Below are 14,277 nucleotides of genomic sequence, written 5' to 3' on the forward strand. Positions count from 1 at the left end.
TTTGGTGGTTGCAGTGATGCTTTTAGTTTGCATGGTTACATTCTCATCTCCTTCAAGTTCGTTCTCAAATGTCATCTGAGAGCAGGCTTTCCTGACCACGTGATTTGAAATTGCAGGCCCTTACCTCGGCCCTTCTCCCTCCCCTGTTTCATTTTCCTTCATAGTGATGGGGAAGAACTGTCTCACTGAGTTGAAGAATGAATCTTGCGGATAACGGAGATGGAGTAAAGTGATAGAAGTTTATTAAGTGAAGATACAGAAAAAGCTCTCAAGAGCGAGAGGGGTCCAGACAGGGTTGCCAATGAGGGCCTTTAGGGTTGGTCTTTTATAGGAAGCTAACCAGGGAACTTAAATCCTTTTAACATTTCTACTGATAATCACCACTGAGCAAGGACTAGTGATAACACCTTCAATGGCTTACTTCCTTTTTAGGGTCCGGTTATTCCTTGTTGGTCACAGGTGATTATCATAAAAAAAGACACCCACCCCACACCCCTAGGGCAGGGTGGTCCAGTTTGTTCCCTTTTCTCTGGTTTCCCCACACCTCCACATTTTTGGGATTTCTGAGCCTGATGACATAGCCCCCTATCTTATCTCTCCCTACCTAGCCTTGCCTGCCCCTTACTCAATAGCACTTATTATCTGACTGATTTATTTGCTTATTGTCTGTCTGTAGTTACTAGAAATTTAAGTTTCATGAAGATAGGAATTTTTGCCTGACTGATTCATTGTTGTATCCTCATAGCCTAGAGTAGTGCTTGGCCTAAGTAGTCATTTAACACTTTTTTTTTTTTTTTTGAAAGAAAGGAAGAAAGAAAGAGTGAAACCAATTATTTAAAAGGAGCAGAAAGAAATTAAATAAATATGATAACTCCTAGTGATAATATGAAAATCTAGGTTTAGTAGAGGGTTATGAGAATTCTGTTCATTGAAAGCTTCATTTATACTTTATTTTAATCTCAGAGAAATTATACTGAAATGAAAACCTCTTCATAAAACTGAAACTAAAATGTCAGGGGACACCTGGGTGGCTTGGTTGGGCATCTGCCTTCAGCTCAGGTCATGATCCCAGGGTCCTGGGATCGAGTCCCACATCAGGCTCCTTGCTCAGCAGGGAGCCTGCTTCTCCCTCTCCCTCTCCCTGCTGCTCCCCCTGCTTGTGCTTGCTGTCTCTTTCTCTGTCTGGCAAATAAATAAATAAAATCTTTAAAAAAAAAACAAAAAACTAAAATGTTAGATTATAATTGTTATACAGTTAGTAATCACAAAAAGTTATTTGCAACACATTCTGTAAAGAATAGTACAGTACTGTGAATCCCTTAGTTCATATTTTTATTCGTATTCTCGTTCATTCATTTTTTTCATTCAGCATAGTTTGTGCCCTAAGAGGCATGGTATCTGTAGTATTCTATAGAATATACAAGTCCACACAACAGTGAGTGCATCATGATAGAGCTTGACTGTGGAGTAGGCATAGGGTGGATTCTCATATTTGAGCTGGTCATGATCTGTAAGGTCAGCATGAACACTGTGTCAGCAAATACAGAACCACTGCTCCTAAGGGGAGTATAGAGTTAGGTTCCTGAGAGCCTGTGGTCCACATTTTTATCAACTAACCAATACATAACATTGTTTTATGTGTGTTTCTGTTTAAATTCATTAAATATATATTGTTCATTCATTAACATCTAACTCCTGGCTAACAGCACTGTAACTGCTGCCTGAAAGCAGATTATCTAACAAACATCTTTTCTCCTCAAGGAACATAGTAGCCTTCTTGCATCTAGGAACACTAGACAGCAATCCGGCTCTGTGCTTGGGGTCCATTTTAAACAGTGAAATCACCCAGCAACAAGCACAAAAAGATGAAAAAGGTAGTACTAAAATTAGAACACAAAGGGAGACTTGTTTACAGCGTAAGAGCTGAAATTACAAAGCAGGCCTCAGCTGCGATGTGTACATCAGGTGACTCAGCTTTTTTGCTACTCTGCTTATATCTGTGAGTGAGTATGAAAGCACTGTGGGTATTGATTTGGAGGTTACAAATGAATTTTACCAAATTTGCAAATAAGGAATCTGAATAGTGAGGATCAATGTTTAGTGTTCTTATAAAGAAGATCATTGAACACATTGCTCTGGGTATTTACTGGTGAATCTGGGCATTATCATCTTTGCAAAACAGAGTCACAATGAGAAATCCTGTATTTCCAGTCAATCATGATTTATTGAGTCCTGATGGGTCAGGCACTGTAATGGCTGGTAATATAACATAGAAGACAAATACACCCTCCTGTTCATTTGCCGTAGAGCTCATAGATGAGTATCAGTTATCACTTTTTCTCTACTTTATTGTCTCCTTTTCTTCTCCTTCTCTTCCTCCTCTTTCTTCCTCTTCTCTCCTTCCTCTTCTTCTTCTTCTTCTCCTTCTCCTCCTTCTCTTTCCCCTTCTCCTTCTCCTTCTTCTCTCTCACTCTCACTCTCTCTCCTTCTCCCTGCCCTCCTGATTTCTGTCTCTCCCCCAAATACTTTTAGACTCAGATTACTGAAGGTACTGAGGGAGCTGGGCTGGAAAATGGAACATTTCAGAGTATGTAGCAGACTTTAGGAGGACCCTCTTGATGATGGAGAACCGGGCACACAGTTTACATCTCCTCTTAGCTTCTAGAGTGACAGGGTTGAATGAGAGGATAAGGAGGTGCTATTCCAGAAGGCTCACACTTTGAGCAGATTTGTGGTTTCCCCAAGGCCATGTCTGTTTATTATCATTCAGTCATTCCTTCAGCCAAGTAATATTTACCAAGCCCCTACCATACACTGTGCTAAACCTTGGGAATACAATTGTGAAAATAGTGTGGCCAGTCTTTTAGTAGTTATTTCCCCTCTTGAGAATTGTCTTAAAGTACCAAATTACCTAAAGGCATTCAGTTTCTTTCCTGCTAAGAAACACGCAGTATTTAAGAATGTCACAATCCTGGTTTCAGTTGTTATTCTCCACTCTAAGTGGTTTTCTTTCTTTCTTTTTTTTTTTTTTTAAGATTCATTTATTTGAGAGAGAGTGTGAGTGCATGGGGGTGGGGCGCAGGGGGCGTGCGGTTCGCAGAGGGAGAGGGATAGAGAATCCCAATCCATGCAGAACACAGAGCCGACACGGCGCTTGATCTCACAACCCTGAAATCAGGACCTGAGCTGAAACCAAGAGTCTGACATTCAGCCAACTGCACTGCCAGGCTCCCCTGTAAGTGGTTTTCCTTAAGCCATTTCGATATTCTCTCTGAACACTTTTGCAGCCCGTTTTCCAGTACACTAACCATAGGCAAGCCCGAACTTTCCCTTTAATGCTAGGTTCATATAGCATTCCCCTCTATTTAAAATGGACTCTCTTTCTATATGAAAATAATGTTCCTGGAACCTCTTACCCTGATATCATTAGCTTTGTTACCAAACCAACTAAAAGGCTACAGATCATTCTAACTACAACATTGTATCTAGTTGGATGTTCCATTTTAATGACTTTTATTTAGATGACATTTTTACTGTTTTTAGTTGAAATTAAATAGATAAGGCCACATTTTATATGTATAAATATATTTCTATATCTAGATTTATTCCTTCTGATATATCTTTATATCCTATATCTCTTTGATTGTGGCCATAATACATATACACCATAATGCAATGAACTGGTCAAACAAGAAACTCCATTATTTATCCTTCACTTTTACATATCTGGCTTGCCATTTGCCACCTGTGCATTTATAACCAAGGCTATAAAGATGGAGGAGTATCTGTTATCACTTTTTCTCTACTTTATTGTCTCCTTTTCTTCTCTTCCTCCTCTTTCTTCCTCGTCTCTCCTTCCTCTTCTTCTTCTTCTTCTCCTTCTCCTCCTTCTCTTTCCCCTTCTCCTTCTAATAAAAGAAAACAGATAAAACTATTAAAACTATAGCAGATAAATCTGTTAAGAAGAAAGATATATAAAAATGGAAAAAGATTCAATAGAAACTCAAATATATAATATTAGATTTCAGATGTACCCACATTAAAATAAAAGTAGGAATGTGTATACCAAAGTCAAATATAAATGACCTTTGAATAAGTAGCTATTTAGGATTATTCATTCACAACTATTCCTTCCGCCCTCCCACCCCCATCTAAGGGTATCTAAGAATTTCTTAGTTTGGAAATAGCTAACACTTATGAAGTCCTTGCTATATGCCAGGCACTGTTTTAAATGCTTTATGTGTATGAACTCATAATCATTGTAACAATCCTATGAGTAAAGTGTTATTATTTTCATGTTATTTCATCTTTTTCAAATGAAAAAACAAGAATTGCAGAGGTTAAATTAGTTGTCCAGGATCACAGAACTCTTAAGAATAAAGCTGGATTTCAAACCCAGGCAGCTTGGCTCCAAAGCAATACTACTTCAGAGTAGAAGTCGTAAGTAAGTTTTCAAACCACTCTGGTAAATACCATCAGTGACATGCTAAGCATAATGTAATATGCAAATGAACTTGGTTTCCTTTCCACGTTCAGACTGACGATGCATCATGAACTCGGTATCAGCTAAAAATGGTTTCTTTGGGAAAATACACAAATGGTTAATTGAAAGAGTAACATGATAAATCCTAAAGCTGTGGGATTGAGAAGAACACAAATAGAGAACACTTTAGGATGTTTTCCCGAAAACACAGAGTGAACAGGGAGAAGACACTAACTCCTACAACCTTTAACCATATTCTTTTGTCAAAACTATAGAACTGCTCATGCCTTCAGAGCATCTTCCACATGTAATGAGAGCACAGTTTGATTGTACGGGAATAATGCCAGACTGTCTTTTAAACCTGCCTATGAACTCTCGTTTGAAGACTATAGAAAATGCCAAGTGCAAACTAGACTTAACTGTGATCTCATTCAGGAAGTATTTTCAGTTAAAATAGTATTTAGTATTCAGCTAAAAGTTCTTGCCACACGCTCTCTCTCTCTCTTTTTTTTTTAAGTTCTAAGAGAAAAATCTTTGCAATGCTTTAGAGCTATTTTTTTGAATATTTTTTAAATAAATTTAAGCTGAAGCTGAACAGTATGTGCGTAACCTTTGAGTTCTGTCTTGTCCTTCCAATCTCGGAGGTTTTGTTTGCTGTAGTGTTATTGGCCCTGTCCTGCTTACCAACATTGAAGCTGGTTGTTTAAGTATTCAGTTGTGAGTATCTGGTGAAAAAACCTTAAATAACTAGATAAACAACCCAGCTGCCAACCTAAAGTAATCTTACACTTAGTGGGTGAGTGGCCCAGGAAATTTGCTCTTTGTCATTTTGACTTGGGTTTGAAAATGGACCTGGGCTGCATTCCAGCTCAAAGAGCCGTTCACTTCCAAAGACTCCTAAATTGTCCCAAGGAGCTCATTTTAGCAGTGGATTATTTGTGTTTGGCTGGGCATCCTAATAGCAAAAGCTGTCTGCTTTGGCAAGCAAAGGCTATGGCAGGATTTAGAATTACTGTCCCTAGTGTTTTTCTTGATGAGGTTATTTTTTCAGAAAAGCAATTCCCCACCCCCCATTTAAAAAGTGACACTGCGTGAGTGTTGTGCAGGTGGTTTTCTTGAGCTCATAAAGAGCTTCCCATGGCAGGGTGGCCTGTTTTATGTATCAGAGGCAAATTTTAAGCAAATGAGAACCAGCACCAGATTTTCTCCAAAACCAAAGCTGTCTTAATGGCATATTCATCTTTTCCTATACCAGAGGTAACAGTTACTGGTTAGCGAGGGCCAAGTAAGAATCTGGGGTTTTAAATGAAAAAAAAAAAAAAGAATGATAAAGAATTTATGAAAATTTTTCTTTTAGGGGATAGAAAGTGTAGGTACTTGAAGAGTCAATGCCTGTTTATCGACACAACTGTAAATGCCTATTGTCTGACTTCCACTCGCCTGTGAGGTCCCCTGGGAAGACACTAAGTTTTGGTCACCATCAGTTGGAAGCTGACTAGCACAGGACCTACACACTGTAGATGTTCAGACATTAGTGGAAGGCATGGTGAGACTATAACGCAGGATTAAGTCACGCTTCATTCGTTGTATTAGAGGAGTCCAAAATTAAGTACACAAGAAGATCCACAGGAATGAAGGAAGAACATGTTAAAATTTCTATTTATATTGAGTTTTACCTCATTTGTATACCTGTTTAACATGTCATTTTGCTATCACAGTATTATACATGTAAAATTTAAAACAAATAACTAGACATATATTAAGAGTGCTTGCTCAAAATATCTTCACTGATGGGGGTTATGATCAAAATCTTTTGAGTCCCGCTTTATTTCGTTACTGCTCCATAATTTGTCTCTCATGGGTGCCAGTGGAATTTATTTAATTTGATTTTTAAAGAACACAATAGGTAGAATATGAATAGACTTCCTGGTTAATCTTTACAACAACCCTGTGAGACAAATATCTCCATTTTATAGAAGATGAAACAATGAGTTAGGAAGTGCTTCCTCTGCTATTATTTTCTGGAATAATTTAAACAGAATTGGTATCATTTCTTCCATATTTGGTAGAATTCATCAGTGAAATCATCTGGGCCTGTTTGGGAAGATTAACAATTATTGGTTCAATTTTTTAAATAGATATAGGCCTATTCAGGTTATCTATTTCTCCTTGTGTGAATTTTAGTAGGTTGTATCTTTCAAGGAATTGGTCTATTTCACCTAAGTTATCAAATTTATGATCATAGAGTTGTTCATAATATTCCTTTATCATCCTTTTAATATCCGCGGGATCAGTAATGATGGTCCATTTCTGATCTCTGGTATTAGTAATTTGTGTCTTCCCTCTTTTTTCTTAGCCTGGCTAGCTGTTTATCAATTTTACTGATCTTTTCAAAGAACTGGCTTTTGGTTTTGATTTTCTTTATTGAATTCCTGTATTCAATTTCACTGATTTCTGCTCTGATTTTATTTTCTTCTGCTTACTTCAGATTTGATTTATTCTTTCTCCAGTTTCCTAAAGTGAAAATTTAAATTAGTGGTTTCTGCTATATGCATTCAATGCTATAAATTTCCCTCTAGGCACTCCTTTTGCTGCATCCCACAAATTTTGATAAGTCGTATTTTAATTTTCATTTAGTTAGAAATATTTTCTTATTTTTCTTGATGCTTCCTCTTTGACCCAAGTGTATCTAGAGGTATTTTGTTTAACCTCCAAATATTTGGGGATTTTTCAACTACCTTTCTGTTACTGATTTCTAGTTTAACACCATTGTGATCTAAGAGTATACTTTGATGTTTATTCTTTTGAATTTGTTGAGGTGTATTTTATGGCCCCAAATGTGTTCTGTCTTGGTGAATGTTCCGTGTGAGCTTGAGAAGAATGTGTCGGCTATTGTTGTCTATAAATGTCAGAGTTGATTGATAGCTGTTCTTTTCAACTGTATACTTACTGATTTCCTGCCTGCTGGATCTGTCAGTTACTTAGAAAGGGATGTTGAGATCTCTAACTACTACAGTGACTTTTTCTCATTGCAGTTCTATCAGTTTTGCTTCATGTATTTTGATGCTCTGTAGCTAGGCACATACACATTGAGGATTGTTATGTCTTCTTTGAGAATTGACCCCTTTATTGTGAAATACCCATCTTTATCCCTGCTAATTTATTTACTCTGAAGTCTATTTTGTCTGAAATTAATATAGTTACTCCAGCATTCTTTTAGTTAATGTTAGCATGGTATATGTTCTCCATCCCTTTACTTTTAATCTGCTTATATTTTTATTTTTATTTAAAGCAGGTGTCATGGAGCCAGCATATAATTGAATCTTGTTTTTGTCCACAGTCTTTGCCTCTTACTCATGTATTGAGACTTTTCACATTTAAAGTGATTGTTAATATAGTCAGATTAATTTTTTTTAAAGATTTTATTTATTTGACAGAGAGACACACAGTGAGAGAGGGAACACAAGCAGGGGGAGTGGGAGAGGGAGAAGCAGGCTTCCCGCAGAGCAGGGAGCCCGATGTGGGGCTCGATCTGAGGACCCTGGGATCATGACCTGAGCCGAAGGCAGATGCTTAACGACTGAGCCACCCAGGCGCCCCAATGTAGTCGGATTAATATCTACTCTACTTGTAGCTGTTTTCCATCAATTACGTTGTTCTCTGTTGGTCTTTTCTTTCTGTTTTGTTTTTGCTTTCCACTCTTTCAGGCTTCTCTAGTTTTATTCAGCATTTTATATGATTCCATTTTCTCTCCTCTCTTGGCATATCAGTTATACTTCTTTAAAAAAATTTTGTGTGTTTTTGCTCTGCAGTTTGGAATATACATATGACTCATCGAAGTCCACTTTCAAATAACACTGTACTGCTTAATAGGTAGTTCGACTACCTTATAACAGATTATTCACAACTCCCCCATCCCTTAAAACATTGCAGTCATTCATTTACCTCATCCATAAGCTGTAGTCACTGATTATGTTTTATTATGTATATTGTACATATTATGTATTTATTATGTATTATATATGTATAATATTATTTTGAAGAAAATGGTTATCTGAAAGGTAATTAAGAAAAATGAAAATAAAAGGTTTTATTTTACCTTCATTTATTTCTTCTCTAATGCTCCTCATTTCTAACCTATTTTGTTTTCCTTCTCTCTGATAACTTAAACGTTTTCTTTCTTTAGAAAAGAAATTGCATTTCTTGCATAGTAGGGCTACCTGTGACATTTCTTCATTTGTTATCAAAATATTTGTTTGTCTGCAAGTCTTTGTTTCTCCTTTACTTTTGAAGGATAATTTCTCTGGATACAGAATGGTAGGTTGGTGATTATTTTCTTTTAACACTTTCTTACTCCATTCTCACTTGCATGGTTTCTGCAGAGAAGTCCAATGTAATTCTTATCCTTGTCCCTCTATCTGGAAGGTGGGTTTTTTCCCCTTTGCCTTTTTTCAATATTTTTTTCTTCATATGGTGTTCTGCAGTTTGAATATGACATGCTTGGGTGTAAATTTTTGATGTTCTCTGAGCTTTCTGAATCTGGTTTCATGTCTGTCATTAATTTAGGAAAAAACTTCTAATATTCTGTTCCTTTTTTATGTCTTCTCCTTCTGATATTCCCAGTATGCCTAAGTTATACCTAGTGTGATTGTCTAACAGTTCTTGCATATCTATTCCATATCTTGCATATGCTAGTCCATCTTTTTCATTCTCTTTTCTTTTTGAATTTCAGCTTTGGAAGTTTCTCCTGACATATCTTCAAGCTCTCTGATTTTTTCTTCAGCTGTGTCGTTTCCTTCTGAATCCATCAAAGCCATTCTTTATTTCTCTTATAGTGTTTTTTATTTGTAGTATTTCCTTGGGTTCTTTTTTAGTTTTCATCTCTCTGCTTACATTACCCATGTATTCTTGCAAGTTGTCCACTTTTTTACATTAGCACCTTTAGCATATTAATCATAGTTGAATCCCCGGTCTGATAATTCCAAAATTTCTGCGTATCAGAGTCTGTTTCTGATGTCTGACTTGCCTCTTCAGATTTGAGTTTTTTGGGGTTTGTGGTGGTGGTTGTTGTTTGCCTTTTAGCATGAGTTGTAATTTTTTGTTGGACACTAGACATGATATATCAAGTGGAAAAAACTAAAGTACCTAGGCCTTTAGTGTGAGCTTTTATGTTTTCTGCCAAGGAATTAGGCTGTTCCCTGTTGACTATAGCTGCGGTGTCAGAGCTAAAATTTTCTTTAGTGTCCTTTTTCTTCTCCCTTGTTTTCTTTGAGTGTCCCTAGAGACTCTTAAATGGGGTCTCAGGCTTGCAGTTATTTTGGCTGTGATCTCCTGTTATTACACAGGAGCCTAATGATGTGGTGGTAAATTGTGGGGAGGGGAAATGTTCCATAGTCTTCTGATTAGGTCTCAGTCTTTTAGTGAGCCTTATTTTTCTTCCCTCAAATCGGTCAGGCTTTGTGATCCCCCAGGCTGGTAAAATAGTTTCACTGAGGACATGCCTTATTAAGAAGAACAGAGAGCTCTGGGAATATTCCCAAATGGCTACTTTTTCCCTCCCTCTGCGGGAAGTAAGAGTGAGGTTCACAGTGAGAACCTGGTAGGCCTCCTACTAGTAAAACTCAGGATAGCATGGGAGCCCCTCTGTGATGGGGCCCCTCAGAGTTCTTAACTCTCAATGGGCCCACACTGAGCCACCAGCAATTTGTCAATTATAGTTGAAGGTATTCCTATGAGATTGTCTTCAGTGCACTTCTCTTCCTGAGCTTCTGCTCCCAGGAAGTTGTGATCCTCACTATCTGCCTATCTCTCCCATTTTCAGAGCAGAAGTTTGCCCTGTGACCTCGGTTTTCTGATGGATCTAAGAAGAGTTGATTTGAAATCTGTTCAGCTTTTACCTGTTGTGATGATGGGAGTGATGACTTCCAAACTCTTTACATATTGAACTGGAAACTAGAGTCCAGATGAGTAAACAAATTCAGGTAGATTAAATACCTCAACCAAGCTGAAAACACTAGTAAGTGGTAGTCCAGGGATTCCCACCTGGTTCTGGGTAGACTAGACCTTGGGTAGGGCCCAGCACATGTTTGACAAATGAATCAATGGCCCCAAGGCCAGGCCAGAGCCCTTTCCACTATATCATACCACCATTGTCAAAAGTACAGTGATTAGATGGCGTCTAGGGTTCAGAGAATAAAGAAAATAACCAAACGAAAACTTCCCTCAATAAAAAAAATAAAAGAATGGAACATTCTTAAGGGTATTAGTGAAGGAAACAAAAAATTACTTACATAACAAGGGAAAGAATTACTATAAAGTAAGCCTAATCAGCACTAGAATACTTTGGTCAAATGTGGACAACTAACTGAGATGTTAGAGGGAAAGAAAGCTCAGACTACCCCATTTCCATTTTTATCAGTTTAGTAAACTGCTTCTAGACAGGTGTTCAGAATATGAAAGTGGTTTACAAGACAGATGCAAAGGGGATTTGGAAAGTGAGGCCTTTGGAGGAAGAGCACTCTGTGTCTAGAGAAGACGACGCTGGGGGTCCGTTGAATAGACCTCCAAGCATATGAAGAGCAGGCCCACCTCTACCATTTACAGAGCACAAGGCCAGAACAATGGAAGCCACGCATCATATGACACATTGAAAAGTTACAGATCAGGCTAACTGTTAAATAAATATGTTCTGTCATTTACCATAATAAAAATACTTTTATAACAACATCAAGAACTACATGTAAAATTAAGACTGAAAGTTGGCAAGATATCAAAGACAACAGAATTTACTAATTGTTCCCATGACTGGGTTACCTGTTGGTGGGTCTATAATGTTTGGTTGAGTAATAAAATAAAGACACACATAAATTATGCATAATATGTATTCCATTTAATTTATTTTCTTGCATTTATTTCAGCAGAATCATTGATTATATTTTTATTTTTTAAGTTTTTATTTAATTATATTTTTAGAATCAAGATTTTGATGTATTACATTATCAATAATGATATAAGCTGGATTTTAAAAGAAAATATAAATCTAAAGCATATACACTTTGAATACATTTTTAGCAAGTGTAAATTAATGTAAAAAACAAATTTAAACTTATTTACATGTCTTAAAAATGAGTTATTTTATTCAGAATTATCTATTATGTCAAAATGAGGAATAAATATAATTAATAAATATCAAAAGTTTAAACTAAGATCATTTATATAAAAATTAACCTTCTCATTTACTTTTTTGAAATTTAAATTGTGTTTATTTATAAAACTAAAACTATTCACAGTTCTAGGTTTCTGAGTTCATCAAGTGCCTACATAAAAAATCACTACCGTGCTTCACGCATATGCCTAAACTTCATACATTCAAATTTAAGAGTAATTTGAATTATTTACTATTGCAAAATATTCCTGCTATGTCAAGGACAACTCTCGTAAATACGGTATCAATTCCTGAGTACCTCTAGAATCACAATTTGGACTAAAAAGAAAGCAAAAGTATGGATGTTCGGAGCCACAGAAAAATAATCCTTCATCATATGAAGTTCTATTGCATTTATGCTATCCAAGAGGAAGGATTTTATTCAAATTAATTAAATTAGTTTTTTTATCTAAGCATCTTTGTCACTTAAATTCTTTTCATCCTTGAAAGCAGTGTCTGTTACAGCCTAACTGTCCTTCATGTCACTTGGGCTTAGTCACTTTTATTTCACTAACACAGAGCAACAGATGTGAGCTTCTCCCTGGGGCCTGAACAGCGTCAGTCATAAAAGCAGGTATTTAGGGTAAGAGCGCTGCTGGGCCAGAGTAGAGAGCCGGCGGCAGAGACACTTGTGTGTTCTTCAATACATTTATGTTTTGCGTGTTTGTAATGTACAAACTCTCTAAAAGAGGTGGGCTCAGGGTGGAGGTCCTGCTTTCCAAGGTTTTCTTAAAGGGAAAAAAAACAAAAACTGTCCCAAATCATCTCCATTATGGATAGGCCTCCCATAGGAGGAGACACATATGCTTTTATCTAGTCTGACCATTTATTTACAGTATTCACTGTTGATTTAGTACTTTACTTCTTTAATTTATTTGCCTTTTTACCATGCATGAAGAGCATTCATTTCTGTCCTCAATCAAATGTGGCTTCTCTGGCTACTGAGTAAAAGAATGCTTTTGCCCTCTAAACTTCTGTAGCATTTCTTTGAATCAACACTGTAGTACTTAGCACAGTATATCACCTTTCCCATTTCATTCATTCAGTCAACAAATCTTTATTTTTTACAAAACAAAGTACCTACTCCTGTGAAGCTTATATGTTCATGTGGGACACAAAATAAATAGACATGTAATATCAAGGAGTGGTAATTAAGAAGATAGAGGCCAGTTGAGGTGATAGAAAGTTTCAGGAGTGCTATTTTGTATATACAGGTAGTCTAGGAGGGCCTCTTTGAACAGAGATGTCATAAAAGGAGGGAATGAGCCATGAAAATAACTGGAGATAGGGCTGTCTAGGTGGAAGCATCTATAAGTATAAAGACTGAGAGGAAATGTGTCCAGTAAACAGAAGTGTTACTAAAGTACGGTAAATGAGGGGAAACGCAGAGGCAAATAAGCCACATCAGAGAAGGACCCAAAAGCACAACTATGCGGGGACCTTATAGGTCAAGGTAAAAAATACAGATTTGTGAGTTCCTTGAAGACAGGTAAGTGCGTCTGGTCTTTGCATTCTCAGAGGTTTTTAATAGTACCACCCATAGCTATGGAAAGCCATGTGTCTAAGGAAGCTTCGGTATGTCTGGCTTTCAACTGATAAAAATTAACTGCCAATTTTGTCTTATTTGAGGATATGATGGGAAATTTGAAGTGCGGTTAAATATCTGTCTATAAATTTAATATGATATAAGTTATAAAATAATAATAACAATACAAAGTCAATAAGATCTCTGTGGTAATCTTTGATCTTTTTCTTCCCAGGATTTCCAAACTGTATTACCATCATTTGATCTCTTCTCAAAGTATGGAAAATTATATTCAAAAGCTGGACAAATTATCTAAAGGTATGCATTTTTGCTAAGAAGTACTTCAAAAAGTATATTAAAAACATTTTAAAAAATCAAATGAGATTGACTTTAACTCTCAAGCATTTTTAAAACCATGATATAATATTTATATATAATAAAACTCCATTTTTCATTCTAATTTAATGGTTTTTAACATTCAAAAATCATGGATTTTATTTTTCAAAGCTCTTCTCCAAAACAGACTCAAAATACATTAAGAAATAGGATTGACAAAAATCTGAAGTAGTCTTTTTTTAAGTTAATTAATACAATAAAAGTTTTACATAATGCAATGAAAAAATATTGGTAGTGTCCAAAAGCTAAAATAGTTTAAAATACTGTTTTCAGTATGTGTGTTATTTGAAGTATGAGTTGTCTTTAGGGGATTCCAAATAAAGAGTGTTGAGGATCTCTGATTATCAAAGTTTACAGTGTAGAGAAGAACAGAGATACCCACATAAACTTCAAGATCACAAAATGAGCTCTCAGTGAAAACTGTTTAATTGTTGAGTTTTAGAATAGGAGGTGATTATAATCAAAGTAAGACTAATAGGTATTCTGGCACTTTCAGCATAATGTAAAGGAGGTATCAGATGAAGACAGCAAAAATCACTATAGTTGAAGGGAAAGAGGCAGGAATGCAAAATCACGCTGGGTGGAAGTCCCCGGTATCCTCCCACACCAGGAAGCGAGGGGAAAGCACTGGTCCGTTGGAAAGAGCACAGAGTAGATTCAAGCAACTTA

At 36.5% G+C, this 14,277-nt stretch overlaps 1 protein-coding gene across 1 annotated transcript in view; it reads left to right on the plus strand.

The window, feature by feature from the left end:
- Positions 1 to 13,530, plus strand: part of SPATA17 (spermatogenesis associated 17) — a 166,883-nt gene extending 153,353 nt beyond the window's left edge. The window contains exon 10 of the mRNA XM_081825178.1: positions 13,448 to 13,530. Within this exon, the coding sequence (XP_081681304.1) occupies positions 13,448 to 13,528 (81 nt within the window). The 3' untranslated portion in view covers positions 13,529 to 13,530. The remainder of the gene's footprint in view (positions 1 to 13,447) is intronic.
- The last annotated feature ends 747 nt before the right edge of the window (positions 13,531 to 14,277 follow it).

The sequence above is a fragment of the Leptonychotes weddellii genome, chromosome 6 (assembly GCF_054177405.1).
Source record: "Leptonychotes weddellii isolate Sample4059 chromosome 6, ASM5417740v2, whole genome shotgun sequence".
NCBI classification, from domain to species: domain Eukaryota; kingdom Metazoa; phylum Chordata; class Mammalia; order Carnivora; family Phocidae; genus Leptonychotes; species Leptonychotes weddellii.